Source organism: Pseudomyrmex gracilis, unplaced genomic scaffold, assembly GCF_002006095.1.
Source record: "Pseudomyrmex gracilis isolate BER0280 unplaced genomic scaffold, ASM200609v1 scaffold_17, whole genome shotgun sequence".
NCBI lineage: Eukaryota > Metazoa > Arthropoda > Insecta > Hymenoptera > Formicidae > Pseudomyrmex > Pseudomyrmex gracilis.
The window spans coordinates 942,727-959,213 of record NW_018020601.1 but is presented as its reverse complement, the minus strand read 5'-3'; the positions used below and the strand labels follow the sequence as shown (position 1 = coordinate 959,213).

The 16,487-nt window shown below is 37.0% G+C and overlaps 1 protein-coding gene across 4 annotated transcripts in view; it reads left to right on the top strand.

Moving 5' to 3' along the window:
- The first annotated feature begins 212 nt into the window (after positions 1 to 212).
- LOC109864078 (calmodulin-binding transcription activator 2) overlaps positions 213 to 16,487 on the top strand; it is a 49,672-nt gene continuing 33,397 nt past the window's right edge. For 3 of the 4 annotated variants that reach the window (XM_020444939.1, XM_020444937.1, XM_020444938.1), the window contains exons 1-3: positions 213 to 552; positions 6,978 to 7,380; positions 8,657 to 8,945. In XM_020444939.1, coding sequence (XP_020300528.1) covers positions 7,141 to 7,380; positions 8,657 to 8,945 — 529 coding nt within the window. In that variant the 5' untranslated portion in view covers positions 213 to 552; positions 6,978 to 7,140. The remainder of the gene's footprint in view (positions 553 to 6,977; positions 7,381 to 8,656; positions 8,946 to 16,487) is intronic. The other variant, XM_020444940.1, reaches the window with a different exon arrangement.

The window sequence follows — 16,487 nt, the reverse complement described above, 5'->3', positions numbered from 1 at the left end:
GATGACTTTTACCTCAAGCGCGGCGCATGCGATTCACGTTCTCTCGTCTTGCTTCGCCGTTCTCGTGAACACGTATCAACGTATACGTATCGCGCGTACACCTGTCATGGATTCCGAGGATCGACCGCGGCTGCCGCGGGCACGCGTGATCGCGCGATTCTCTGCGTGAGAGCGTCACGCATCGCACGCACGCACGCACGCACGCACCCACGCACGCACGTCAACGTTGACGGGACAACAGTGTGCACGAGGTGTAAAGACGACCGAGCTAGAGAGTCGTCGTCACCGTGGACCAGGCGTCGTCCCCGTTGTCATATCATCGTCACCGTCGTCGTCGTCGTCGTCGTCGTCGATCATGAGCGTCGCGATGGTGTCGCGCGGAGGAAGGTGCCGTCGTCGCTGCTGGTGAATGAAAACCAGGAAGAGAAAGAAGCGCGCCGGGACAATTATTATACTCCGTAAACGCGAGACGTCGCGCACCAGAAAGCGCAGCGTGTCGAAATGATCATCCTCGACTACGGGGCTTCTGTTCTCATTCGGAGTACGGATCCCGTGAGTATATATAGCTTTACGTTATTTGTATAATTATTGTTTTTTTGAGGAAAAGAACAACGCGACGACGGTTGGCGTCGTTACGCCGCATCCAAGCGACGTTGTCGGGCGCCTCGTTCGCGGCGCGGCGCGACTTTCTGCGCGCTTCAAATAATCTGGAATACTTCAAAAATAAATAGAATTCCGCGCGGAAGAGACGAGGTGGCGATATAGAGAAGTGCATAAGAACGAGTGTTGCATCGCCGCAACGTCGACGTCGTCGTGGCCGCGTTCGCTTGTCCGCGTGATGGTTCTCGCAGTTTTATGGGTGCCGCTATTTTTAGTGCGTACCGTAAACTCTCTCGCGGTCTCTCTGTTTGAGGGAGGAATCTCGCATTTTGTTCGCGCGCGCTTGCCCACACGTGCGGCTAGTATCCGGAACGTCGCGTAGCAAATTGCGAAATAGTAATCGCGATGAAACACGTTCTTCGTCTGTCACCGTGACAGACTTTTGGCGGGAACTCTGGCGGATCATTGAACGTAAACTTTATTTTATAACGTGCATTGTGTGTAATACACATTTGTATTTTTAATCGATTTCATAATGCAACCGAGTTTATTGAAACAATTTATTACTCTTGCGATGTATTTTTACGCTGAAAAAAAAAAAAAAAACAGTTTTGTTCAGATAACCAAAATTTCGTAAATTAAATCAAATATTGATTCAGATTAGCAAAATTTGGTAATCTCAAAAAAATTGATTTTTGTGTAGTTCTTCTTTTGCACAGTATAATTACACATTTGAACTGATATACTAAAATCAAGATACAAAGAAAAATGGCAAGATTAATAATAACAAATCTAATGTTTAATATTAAAATTTAAAAAAATTATGTTTTATAAACTTTTTATTGAAAATCACGTACGATTTTTTATTTAAAAGTTTATGGAAATGAGCTCTAATACATTCGCGTTCCGATTAGAATGTTTATCTGTAAACTAATTAAAAATGATGAAACTATTGCAAACAATATTTCAACAATTTTATGTGAATGCGACAACGGGAAAATTTATCTCTTAAGAAAAAGCACATAGTCTCTCTTTCCGAGAAATAATTCGTTTTAGAAAAGTTACAATTCTGTCTGAACTTTAAAAGCTTTCGATATCACCGGTGAAATTTCAGCGAATTTAATTTTTGTGGCTGTTGATATGGAAAATAAGCCTTATGTAAATTGACCTGTTTATTAGATCAGGCACATGAATCTCTTTAGAGGATGAATAATAACTTAAGCTGTAAAGATTTGAATAACAGAATTTGTTTCACTGAACAATATTTTTGGTTTAGTTTTTTATTAGACAAATTTTCATTGTTATTTCTTGTACTGGAGAAAGAAACGTTTTTTTTTTTTCATTTTTTTCGGAAAACAAATTCTAAAGAATATTATTTTCTCACTTTAATTCTTGGGTTTTTCTCTTTTGTTTCTTTGCTGTGAAGTTTGACAATTCGATGAAGATTTCCTTAGACCAGAGAAACACGTTGTTGCGTTTCATAATGCAAACGTCACAAACGTTGACAGGCACGACGTAATCTCATCCACTGGCAACACAATGTGTTAGATACGTCCCATAAGGCTTGAAAATCCTTTCCTCTCTTGCGGATGATAATATTTTCAGAACACAAGGTTAATCCCTCGGTTTTACTACCTTGACTTATTGAAGCGAGCACTTTTTTCTCGGGTTTTTATATCGCGTTGAATTTCCCTGATCAATGTAAAGGATGACTACTAAAGCAGAATTTATTTAATAATTAATTTGCACTCTAACGAATCTTCGCTTACATTTACGATCAATTAAATTTACGGTACGTTCATTAATCTCTTTCAAACCGTGAGGAAACGATGTTTAAAGACGCAGATGATAGCGAGTTTTATCCGTTTAGAGCGCGTATCTTGCGTACATTGTGTTACGTTAAACTATACTGTTTGTTATCTCGTCGAGCTCATCGTAATCAGCTGTTATCAAGAGTGACACATGTACGTTTCCTGCCGCCTTGAGATTCTGACGACCTGTTCGAAAACGATAGTAACTACTTGCATAACTAGAGCTAGCGTTTGGGAACATCACATCTCGACTCCTAACTAACTGTTTGGAAACTGATGTTTGCTCTCAGGTAGAACTGACACGTCAAGAGTGATGCTCGCGTTTGTTATTATTCTAATAATAGTTATAATTTTCTATGTTTACATATTTTGCTATAAAACAATGCGCAGTCATATTAGAATAAATAATTGAAAATATAGAAAAAAAGAGAGATAAAAAGAAAATGTTTATTTAATGTAAACAAATTCCTGTTTTTTACTTCTTATTTCAATTGTGTTTTAATTTTGTCCAACAGACACAATTGTAATATTATTTTATAGTTTAAACAGTTTTCTTGAAAAATCAAGAATAGAAATTCAAATATATAAATTTATATAAGTTTTACTAATATGAAGAAAAAAAAGAGAGAAAAAAATATTTTATATATATAAAACGATTATTTGTTTATTGTTATATATGTATATATATGTACATATATACATGAACATATACATATATTACATATATAACAATATTTGAAATTCATCCGAGGTTTTTTTATCGTTTTTCCGATATATGTACATACATATGTGGCTTTTTTTTTAAGTTCAATATAAATGTCAAATTGCGATAATATCTCTGAAACTGCGCGGCAGTTTCGCTTTTGGAAGACGAACATATGGGTGCCTGGAGATCGATCGATCTAAATGCGCATATGTGTGTGTGTGTGTGTGTGTGTATGTGGCTGCCTGCTTGCTATTTCCCAGTTAACGATATCAAAGCAAAATCGATACGCGTGGTATGTCAAGTCTAAAGTATCCTACATCCGTTCTAAAATAAAAAAAACAATATGAGAGGACATGTCATTTATAGTATTCTTTTTATTTACATGTCACTATTGATATGTTACATTTAATTCATTGGTGTCTTTTTCTTTCATGTCATGTGCGGAGATTTTACATGCCATACGTTAAGAAATCTACACCAAAAGAAGAAAAATGCTGCATTCTATTTCTGCATCGCTTTTACGTAATCTAGATGTGAGATTAATTTAGTTTTGTTTCACTTTTAATGCACATCATCAACATTTCTTGACGCGAAATCTTTCCTCGTTCAAGTTTTAAACATCGCGTTTCTTTAATGGAACAGCGCAGTCATCTTTTAATGTTAATTTTGCTTGGAAAGCATGGTTTTATAAATCATAAATCCTGAGATTACACAGCGTGACGTACACGGCAGGAGCTTGGTGAAGGATTATATGTGACAAGTATAATCCACAACACGTATTAACAGCTACATTTAATTTTACTTGTGCGAAAAAAAACTGTTGGCTTTACAAAGGAAATTTCTTGACTTCATATAATGATATATATATATTTTTTAATGTAATCTAACAATTTAGACTGCACGTTTAATGAATATGAAAAAGCCGCGTAAATATTACTTAAAACACACGAAAACTCCGTGCTCTCTCTTTCTCTCTCTCTCTTTTTAATATACACCAAGACCTTGTTAATACACTCGTATGACCTTAATTTTTCATACTCTCTCGTTTTTTTTCTCTCGCTATTTTTTTGTTCTTTCTGCATACTTAAACCTACAAGAATTCAAATAATTCAAGAATATTATATGCAACTCAGATTTAGATTTTTTATCGCTTAAGAAGATGCTGAACCGTTCTGTCTTATCGGTACTTTTTTTTCCGCAACTGTGACAATAAGATTAGTGCAGTTTTTTGTTTAGCAGAACCGCAGAAAAGATACATACGTTTATCCTTGTCTCTATCATGTTATCTATTCTTGTCTCGGTCCGACTAGAGGGCACCACTTACTGAAGAGCGTAGCTGCTGAGCGGCAGCCGAATCGGAGTTCAGCCGTTTTTTCAGCATCCTCTTAGAGAGAGATATCTTCACGTCATTTCAAGACATTTAGATTGAACGTGTTGGCTTAAGTTTTAAGGAAAGTTTTCTCGAGTTTTTTTTTTTTTACATAGCGTCTTTTAGCGCTTTTCAGTTGTGAACTAATAATCTGCAGAGCTTTCGACATCCTTACAATTGTTATGCAAATGACCGCGCGATTCGAGATCGAGGATATAAGCTCGGAGAGTGTGAGACTTTGGGAATCAGATAATTAAACTCGGGAAGGAAGGAGAAGGATTTAATCCGACGACAATCGGGGCGAGGTACATAAGTCTAGACGGTAAAAGTTGTGTGTGCTCGATGCTATAGGATAGCAGCAGCAGGCGGGCATCCTCCGCGTGTGAATGCACCGACGACGCGACGGTTCTATTATTACTGCCGCACGTGCCGTTGTACCGGTAGATATCCGTTACGGGCGCGCTCGATACTGCTCCATACATGAATGGCTGCGATATTTACTCGCCTTTAACATTCACCCTGTATATTTAATACCTGTTGAAAACACGCAAATGACATTATATGTAATTCTTATTAAAATACACATCGCGCATGTATCACTTACAGATACGTGACAAGTCATTGCGACTGGAACGCCAGACTATAGAGAGTATCGCAGTTTCTCTTTGTGTGGAGAAGTTCGAAGTTATCTACGTAAATATTCTGTATGTGTGTGTGTGTGCTATTTATCTTCGAGAAAAATTACACCTTTCATCGTTATACATGTATACAATTTTCTGATTTTAATGACAAAGTTTTATTCTTGCGCAAATAAATGTTTTAGTGTTGTATCACTTTTAATTAAAAATATAAATTGCTTGCAGTAAAATAAATAGTACATTACTTGACTAACTTATAATTTACAATTTCTATGATGTACAAAATAACATGAGCAATACGTAAACTTCTCGATTGTAATATTGTGAAACAGAGATATTGTCGCCAGCTTTATTTGTACACCGCTAGAGTTGTTACACGCGGAAATTGGCAACAAGGCAGGTCAAGCTTCTATTTGCCGAGCAGATCTATGACAGTGGGCGGCCAAGAAATGCATTTATGACAATTCATGCCAAGTTAAGTGGTTCCGCGGAGTCTAAGAAGATGAACAGACTTCCCGCGCTATTTCACGTGAAAATATTCGCGCGCGCGCGCGTACTTGTGTGTGTGTGCAGTTTCTCGAATCAAAATATGTGTCCGGATGCTTGCCAGATGATTCTTCCACAACCACATACTTATTTCTGTTTATCACGTGATAAACAATCATACGTGTATATACATATACACATATATATGATCAGTATAAAAGATATATATATATATATATCTTTTTATACTATTTTAATTATTTTTATACATTTATATTGCGCAAAACAATTTAAATCACAAAGGTATAACATGTATACACGCACTATAAGAGATTTTTGTAGCATGTAGAAATAAGTCTTATGATGAAATGTGCGTATTATTTTATCGATTTTCACAAAATTTTATCGCACATATCGCAGAATATCAAGGTACGGGCACAAATAATTCCAAACAAAATCCGTCCAATTTTAAGCTCTGATCCCTTCGAAATCTTTTGCTCTGCTTTGAGTTCAAAAACAAATACCTTTACTCGAGCGACCTGAGAAAACGAGAGAATCGCACTAGACTTTAAACTAGGATGACCGCATTTTCAGATTGAGGTTAACACAAGCCGTGTTTTCTCTTTTCACGCAATATAATAATATATATATATATATATATATATTGTGAAAAATATTTGAAATATATGTTATGTACATTTTCTCATTTTGACAAAAGGAAAGAGTGATATAACCGTAAATATAGAATCAAAAGTATAATCGAAATATATAAGAGTAGATTAAACTTTTCATGAATACGGAGGACAAAATTTTATGAATCAAAGTAATTGAATTCAGTGAATAAAAATTTTTTTTCTCATTTCTCACGCAGCGCTTGTAGACATGAATGAAAAATCGTTTTGCAAGTCATTTGACGATATAGCTAGACTGAATTAATTTGTTGCGCAACGACGATCGATCTCTTGCTACAAGTACGAACGCTCGCTGAAAAAGCCGGACACATTAGTGTATTAAATGTGCAACGGGCCATTATCTAAAAGCCGGCGGCTTCTGGGAGCTGTTGATCTTATTTTAAACGCGCAACACGCCCGCTACTTTGTGTGCGACACCGCGAGCATGCGAGTCGTTCATATTATCCGAGGAAAGAAGCAGATAAAAGCTCGTTCGGTCCGTATCAACTCGATGCTCTAGCAGAAATAATCCCATCGATTTGCCTTCCGGAAGAAACAACGCCGCTCCGCGCGCGTGAGGGAAACGAGAGAGCGAGCGTGTAGGTCTGCCGTCGTTGGGTTGGGTGGGAACAGACGTTAAGATCATCCCTTAAAACGACAGCTTTAATATCAGCCTGGGTGTGTTTGAGCGCGCAGGAGGAGCGGGCGGCAGCGGACGGGTGGGAGCTTTGAAGAGCCAGTGAACGTGTCGTACTGGAGTACGACGCGCTTAACGTCGTCGTCGTCAAGGAGGTGACATAGGAGAGTACACTCTCCCGTATCCGACGAGGACAGATCATCAGAGAACCGGACGACGAAGATGAGGCAGGTGGTAGTGCTGGAGCCGGCTGGCAGCGTGCTGGTGATCAGACAGACTTCTCTGGGCGGCAGTGGCGTTTCCACCACTGGGAACGTCAACTCCACCAATCCGGCGGCCACTAACGACACTCACGCACTGGTCAACCACGCTGCTGTTTCCACGATTGCCTCCAACGATCACAACCAGAACAGAATCGTCGTGGTGCGCTCGTCTACCTCGTCTACCTGCATGACCAGCTCGGTGAGAACCACCCTCGACCTTTACACGCATATAACCGACGAACCGCATAGCCGCGCACTCGCCAAGAGTGATTTAGCTTGCTCAGATTCCTCTCTTCTCTCTTCCCTTGATCACGTTTACTTAACGAGTCTGTTATAACAAAGGTTCCGATTACACACTAACTACCTGGAAACTAAGTCTGTTATGCTAGAAACGTTCGTCTTACCTACCATCCGAAAGCACGTTGACGTTTCGAGGATATGACATATAGAGTATTTAAAGAGTAATCCGAACTCCTTAAGTTTGTATTTCAACACCCGAGATTTTGACTGTGTTTGAAATGTTGTTTTATTATTGATCAATGTGACAAATAGTCGACCACCGCATTTGCGGTGAAATTAAGTAAAACAACTTTATGTAAAATATATACATATTTTTTGTTTTTTGATAAGGAGAAGGGATGTTTAATATCCGTGACTGAAATCAGTTAATTAATTCTCATACATGAGCTGCGCTATCTAGTAAATTACTTGCCGATGTTACCTCTATTTAACTGCAGGGTTAAACGTAGAAGCCGTATTAGGGAAGTTTCTGCTAAAAACGTGTTGGCGGGTAAAAGGTCAAATGATCGCTTCGAATGCAGAGATCGAAGGTGCGAGAGAAAGATGCAAGGGACGTGTTCTCTCTTTCTCTTTCTCTCTCTCTCTCTCTCTTTTTATTTTTTTCTTGCTCTTCGCGTAGGACAGATGTCTTCGGGACAATTTGTATCGCTCAACAAAATACAAACAGAAGAAAACTTACTTGCAGAATAAAAGACTCGTCTTTTAGGCGATGTATATAGCACGAAAAAAATACATTGCTGCCTATATAGCTTTACAATACGAAACGAGACAACTTCAATTATAGCTGGGAATGGGTGGCAGGTGGTACCATGAGCCTCGCCTCGTTTCAACCTAAAGGGTTAAAGAGGATAGATCGCTCTCTTCGTCGTGAGGACGGACGGTCCGCGTGACACAGTGTCGCGATTTTACGCAACTTCTACGTTATTTATGCACATCTGTAGCATGTTAATGTATAATTTAAAAACATTTAGAGGAAGAACAAAGCAATTTAAAATTTATTTCAATTGATAAGTTTCTTGGAAATGTATCTTTTGTTCTTAACTTCTTATCGTGTTCACATCAATTTCTTATTTATAATGAATTGTGTCAAAAATTTGATTTTCTAATATATTTTTATTTTTTTGTTTTACGATCAATAAAATAATACAACAATCGATTTGTTGTGCATCGTTTAGGCTGACAATCTCGCATCGACTAACGGTAATAGCAACATCAATGTTAACGCAAACATCAACGGAAACTCAGGCGGCATCAGCTGCAAGCATTCGCCGAAGGTCGGGGTTGGCTGTGGTAACTGCAAGCTGAACGAGAGAAACGATCGTCTACGAAACGAGCATAAGAACCAGGACGGGGTCGTCGTCGGCATCGAGGCGAGCTCCGGCGCTGGATGTCGTCCAAGGACGAACAAGGAAGCCGCTCATGAGAACGTCGACAGGAAAGTCGATGGCGCGGATCCCATCTCCGGTGAGTACTTCCGCCATTACTTACCTACACCTTTGACAACCCGAGAGATCGCCTCGTAAATTATTTAGGCACATATCTGTATATGTAGCTAAAAGAAAAAGGTGTTCCTCAGAACGATCTGTCTCGTATCTATCTCGTACTTTTAGAATAACAAATATTGCATGAATTAATATATATCGAAAAGCGAACAGTTGATGTGGGATTGATAATCTGGAGAGATAGAAAGAAAAGTATTGAAAATAATCTCTCTCTCTTTAAATTATTTTTAATATTTCGTTTCTCGGAGAGCCAGAGCGTTTTATATTCATATGACTGTCATCCGTGAACAAAAAGAAATCTAGACGATTGTCGCCTTCAGATGACGATTTATTTGTTAAGAAAGAAAAAACTCATCATTTAAAATATCTAATTTTAGTCTACGGATAAAAAGTTTTAAAGGAACGTCTGAAAATTCTTTATAATTCAAAGCGAACAAAGAAATAATGCAATTTCGCGTAACGGAAATATGAGTCGCGGTGAAGTTGCTGCGATTGTTGTGTTAGAAGTTTTCAAACTCGCCTGTCTAAGACAGCTTTAAGTAGTTCTCGAAAATTACAGCGTTCTCGCACGAAGAGCTAAAACGAGGGAACGGGCAAAGAATTAGTCCCGCGCGTTGAGACTCGAAGAAAATCGCAATGAAGTTTAAAACAAACGCCAGAGCGTTTTAAAGCGGGACGAGTTACGCCGTCGCACGAGAACGGGTGGCAAAGAGAAGCCTGACCAAAGTTTCTACTCGTCACGATGGAGACGGAAACTGCGCTCACACACACACACACACACTTTGAATTTTACCTCGGAATGACTTTGGAGTCCGTAAATCATGCGATTAGCAGCGAGCAACTGTGTGAGAGAACAGTATTGGTACTACAACTGAACTCTATTGATACTACAACTTTTACAATTAGTAGCTTCTTGTGCAATTTGGCGAAGAAGCAGATACGTGCTTGTTACAGCTATTAAACGTGCTGATAATCGTGCAGGATAAGAATACGAATAGCTACAATTTATATTAAAGGTCGAGAGAGATTTGAAAAGATACATTTGAAATATATAGTGAGATTTACGTATCATGGCATTTTGAACATATGTGTTTGTCGATTTTTTAAATCTAATTTTGTACTTCTTTTACATGCAAATTTCTTGAATAAAAATTTATTTCAATTTTGAATTTGCAATAAACATTTAAATCTTTCAGATTTTTAAATTTTTAAAAAACGTTTAAAAATTTTCAAAACACGTTAAAAAATGTTTAAAAAACGTTTAAAAATTAATTGCTATGTTAATTAATGAACTTTTCAATTTTCAAGTTTTAAATGTAAATTTAGATATAGAAAATTGATGTTGAAATATTAATAAAATTTGTTCGTTAAATTAACGCGTTTTAACGCATTGTTGTAACTTTTTTTCGTTATCGTTTATAACGCGAAATTGTCAAATTTTTTGTATACCTCACAAAACTGTTTCGTGGAGTTGCAAATGAATTTAGCTGTCGCAGTTCATCGGAAAACGGGTGGCCTCTGTGTTACAACTGTTACATGTTGATCTCTGATAATACGCAGTGTCGATATGATATTTTTTGCGCGATACATTGCGATACGCGGGAATAAAAACAAAATGTAGTTGAAAACCGAATGCAAAAAGCAAATATCCACAATTCATCGGGATTATTTCTTTCTCGTTTATAAAGACTGGGAGAAAACAGAATCGATCGATGTGTGCTTTACGAAAAAGATATCCGAAGCTTTTCACTTCTAAATCGTCCCACTTATCATCGCGCTTTTTTTCGAGAATCACGATCTTTTCTAAAGCCAAACATCTATCTTTACGTGAAGAAGAAATGTGAAATCGTGTTTAACATTTTTATGGAATACTAAAATCGCGTATTTTCTATTACCCGCGATGGATGGTTTTCTACGTCTTCGAATAATTTACAACTCACGTTATATTTCGCCCATCTCGCTGTTAACTTAATTATTAATCTATATTATTTTACGAGAATATAAATTGTATTGTATCTGTATAATATCTGAAACTTTTTGACACTGCCGAAGTGTGAAGATAGATTGGGTTATTTGGAACAGAAAAACCCATAGGTACATCATTTTGCAAAATTCGCAGTATTTGTTAAGTTATTAATAATGTTAATAATGAGTCAATGAGTGCGTGGGAAATGATAGTCCGGGCTTTGTAAGCGTGTATAAAAATAAAAAACCATATGATTTTCAGAAAATCAATAAATCAATATCAGCAGATAGACAGAAGCCGTACCACACGTTGCTTTCTGCTTTATTTTGTCTCTTTCTTCGTTGCTAAGAGATCGCAGAGATAAGTTATTTTTTTTTACGGAAAATCGTATGGTTTTATCCATGTCTCACTGCTTCACACTTAGTTTAATAAATATTGCGAATTTTGCAAAATGACGACATGACTTTTCTGTTTCAAATGACCCAATCTATCTCTTTGGCTGTGTAAAAAAAAAAGTTTTTCAGACACAGTTATACGAAAAACAAAATATACAGAGAAAACTATCACGTACAGTCGCAAACTTCCGACTTTACGTGGGATATTCACTTACAGCTACCGCCGCTTTTCTTGCAAAAGGAATTTTCCTCTATACGGGATTTCATCGTGTTTCCCGCCTTTGCCTTTTTCCGAAGACCTTGCCTGGCTTTGGTTCCTTCCCACGTTCGTCTGTATTCCGCCGCGGAGAGTGAGTTCGGCTCATTTCCAGAATTGACTGTATGCATCGCCCGCAAAGATGCACATGCACTCCGAATCGAGTGGCATATGCATTGCCTCCGGGCGACTGCAAGCAGCATAGTCGGCTTCTCTATTCTTCGAACAACATTTTCCATAAAGGGCACTCGTGCATAAATCCGATTCTGAATATAAATAGAAGGAGCGGCTTGCTACGACGGAGGAAGAGAGCGCGAGCGCGCGCGCGAGAGAGAAAAAGACAGCTACAGAAAAGTAGTTACCGTTTGACGTAGACAGATAAAAGTATTACGAGATGCGAATGCTCGCACTAAAGCGTCGCACAAATTTCGGGATGATGGTTTTTACGAGCATCGAGTTTCATAACGACGTGACGAAATCCGACGACAACTTGAGAAGCAGTTAGACGTGTTCTCGTACAGAAGAAAAAGAATCGAGACGCTTACCGCAATGTTACATTTAACACAAGTTAATACAAAGTTTAATCGAAATTTTAATTGAAAATATAGATAAATATTTTATTTTCGCCAATATCCATTACAAGTCACACACAAGTATAACGTTATTAAAACGCACGTGTGTGTACTTAATCAATAAAAAACAATTGTTACGTACAATTAAATAAATGTATATAATATGTAGTTTTGAAAAAAATGGTAAAACGGTTTTTTCATAAACATAAATTAAAAGTTATGTAAAATATTGATTAGACTTAAATCAAGAAACAGATATAAATATATATAAATATAAATTATTATGTGTTATAATTTTTGCTAGTATGATACTATATGAGTTGAAATATGTTGTTATACTTATTATATTATATACATATATTATATATGTGTTACACAATAATAATATACATAAGTGAAGCTACTTATATAAATGTAGAAAGAAGTGAGTTAGGCAAGAGTAAAACGTTTGCACACACACAAATTGTTTTTGAGGCGTTGTATTTATTATATATATATATACATACACACACATACTTTATAATACTGCGAGTATGTAATGCAAATTAACTGCTGTCGCAAATCGCTTCATCAAAGAAATTTTCGATATGGTTTTTCAAAAATTGCTTCTTAAGCAAAAGGCCGTTTTATCGAAAGCCTTTATATAGCTTGACACACATCAAAAACAGTCAACAGATATATCGAATAATAATAGAAGAATAGGAATTTAAAAAATTTCGAACGCGCATCTATTTACATATTTATCATAAACGATCGCTGTCTCAAAGAGATAAACATTGTCAAAGATTTACGGAATACATTTATTTCGAATCAATTTTATTTATACAAACATGTTTATTACATATGTATCTTACATTTCATATTGTATGTCTTTTTTCTACATAAATATTTAAATAATAACTCCCTGAAAATTGATCTATGAAACGTAGAAAATTATTTTTGATGTTCCTAATATGCTCGGGTAAAAGTTTGAAACAAATATGTGTGGATAAACGTTTTTTTTTTGTTTTGTAACCAGCTTTTGTGTGACGCAGATCTTTTTTATCATGCTTCTTATTTATTGGCTATCTTCTTATTGATTGTTAGAGTATCACATAGATTGGAAAGAAAGTTTCTCTTAGAACGTACGGTTTTCCGATGTAACAGATTGTAACACTTCGTATAGTTCTACTCTCTTATGTATTACAATATCTTTATCAGATAATGATCAAACTTCCTAAATCTTGCAATAAGAAAAAATGTTAGAATAAAAAAAAATTAATAAATGTCATTTTGAAAAATCCCTATTGTAAATAATAATTATTATGTTGATGTAAAACTAAAACAAAATGTGATTATTATAAAATTCAAGAATTATTTCAAAACAAAAACTTATACGATTTTTTATAAAATTACTAAACAAATAAGTTAGCGTTAATTTTTTTTGGAGTTTAAAGTAATAATTAATAATTAATTCTTGTAATTTTTTATAAAATTGGAATAACATTTTATTAAGATTCTTAATGTTGAAGTTGAATAAATAATTTTTTCTTCATCTTAAGAATGATAAATAAAAGAAAATTGAGAAAATGCACAATCTCTAATACAGTAGTATATACGTATATAAAGACGAACTAAAGTACCCTGTACTTCTATCACAGTTGAAGGGGTAGCCTTCCTTATCGACGTGAAATTTCATCCCCGGAATCTCTCGTTCCGGGAGAGACATCGACGTTGTAACGCTCCATTCGAGCTTTCGAAGAAGTGCACTCCCAGCAACACGGGGGTAATTCGTAGTTCCGGCAATATCCGCCAGAGCGGCGACCGTGCGGTACCTCGGTTCTCGCTCTTGCGCACGCTTTTCATTTCAGCTTTCTCGCTCTAGCAACCCCTTTTATCCACGCAACTCGGTATCCATGAACGTTTCCTGGTTCTATCCCGTTCTATCCTGACCTATCCGATTGCCTATCTAGTGACTAAACTAGATATCGACTTTCCTTGAAGTGAACATAGAGTCTCTTCCCCGTGACGCTCGTTTTCCCTTTAAATCGACCTTCGTTTCCCATTCTCCAGTTTCACTTCGTCTTGCGGAAAACTCTAATTCGACATCTCGCGTTCAAAGATGCGACCTAGATGATTTAGCTCTCGCGAAACATGATTCTCTTCGCGCCTGGCAGGAAGCGTACCGAACTCACTCGGCGAATCCGAGCTCGAGGTTTCTTCGGACCTGGCAATCTTATTGATTGTCTTAGCTCTCCTGCCGTGACGTTCTCTTTCTCTCTCTCTCTTTCCCCTCCTCCTTTCTCTCTCCTACTCTTTCTGTCTTTATCCTTCTCTTTTTGGCTCTCTTGATCTCGTCATGTTTTCGCTTCTCTCTTCCTCTTTGCTTTCCATTTCTGTACCGGCTATAGTTCGTGTCGCCCATCCCAATTCTCTTCTACACTTCTCTCTCGTAAATCTATCCTTTCTATTTGTCTGCTTCTCTCTCTCTCTCTCTTTCTTCTTCTCTCTTCCTCCCTTTCTTTCTTTCTCTCTTGTACTAATCACATTCGCTACCACATTGACGTCGAGCTATCGTCGACGTCTAACGATCAGCAACTTTACGTGTTCGGCCAGCTTCAGTCCCTGTGCACGAAAAACGCCTCGATAAGGAACTACCTGACATGAAAAAAGAAGAGAAACATCAGAGGAAAGGAAAAAGAGAGATGACAAAGGCAGAAAGAGAAAGCGACGCACGCGAGAAAATGGGTGGACACCAGTTGTCGACATTCTATTTAAAGTCGCGCGAGGGGGAAGGGATAGCAAAGCCAGCTAGCTGGCTGACTGGTAATTTACGAGGTTTTACCAAAAAGTTGGACACCTCGGGGATGGCTCCACACTTTGACACGTGACCCACTTTTATTGAGTTACGTAATTGATCGCCTCGCGCCTGACTCGTGTTAACGCGAATCCCTCGTTCTCCTCATCGCTCTTTTGTGTCCGCTTGTAATCCTAGCTCTTCTTGTTTCTTCTTGTGCAGCTCTTCCGCGATCCTTGCCGCGAACCTTTCGGAAAGACGTACAAGAGTTTGATCTCTCTTGGTCGTCGAAGGATGACATATAATGTATACGCGTATAGTCTCTTATAAAAACGATAAGGGAAGATAAATATCGTACATGTCTCTTCATTTATCATGAAACAGAACATTATCGGGATAATATAAAAGATAATATAATGATTATCAGATATAAATGATTGTTGTGATGATTTATTGATTAAATATTTATAGGAATTAAAGCGAAGATTTTTTTTGCAATCGCTGATAATTTTTCATAATTATAGGAAATATTTTACGATTATTGAGCGATATTATTATATGTATATGTATAAACGAGTGAAGAGAAAAAATTACATCAATAACAACATATTATAGTCAACATCATATGTATAATATATATATATATATATATATATATATACGTACATACATAAAGTATCAGAAACGCGCAATCTCTTGTTTTTGTTTATAGATTAGATCTCAATTTTTTAGTGTAGCAAAATGATCTAACTCTTACAACGCTAACGCTTCGTTTCTGTTATCTATTTATGGCCCATTAACGGTATTATCGTTATCAGCGATAGATGATATTTCAGCGAGAGGCGGAACGCATTGTCCACGTTAAGCCAAAGTGTTGTTTTCAAAATTTAGCGCAACATGCGATCAGATATCCAGTTACTTGTTTCCGCGCTCCTAATTTTCATGGATTGACGATTAAACTGCGCGTATTCTTCACTCATTTCTGTCATACTACATTCCGGAATTGTTTTTTTTTTTTAGAGTCGATTTATAAACACAAAATGTCGACAAATAGTGAATAAATACAAATAAATTAGCGACAGAAAGAAGCAAGGTATTAATTGTTATGCGTAATTCTATGACCGGTCTCTCTCTCTCGCATAGCTATAGAATGAATTATTAACCCGTCAATAAAGGGTTGCGTGTACGTTCCCTCGTATCAACCGTCTCCAAGCTCACAAGCAGCAAAATCACTTCGCATGTATGTTTCTCACAACTACGATATTATCGATTGCAAATTGCTACATCGTATTCCTGTTATTCCATTCATTTCGGACTTGCTTATATAGGTAATTAAAAAAGCTTTTGTCGTGCGTTTTATCACTGATAAAGGAGAAACGATGCGATTTAATTTATTCAGTTTTTTTCTTTAGAAAAAATTCCTCTGTGTGCAATAAGTAAAAACGTTAATACAAATAAAAATTATTAAAATAAAAATTGTATTTATTCTATTTCCTTACATATACATATATATATGTACGCGCGCAAAAGAAATAAAAT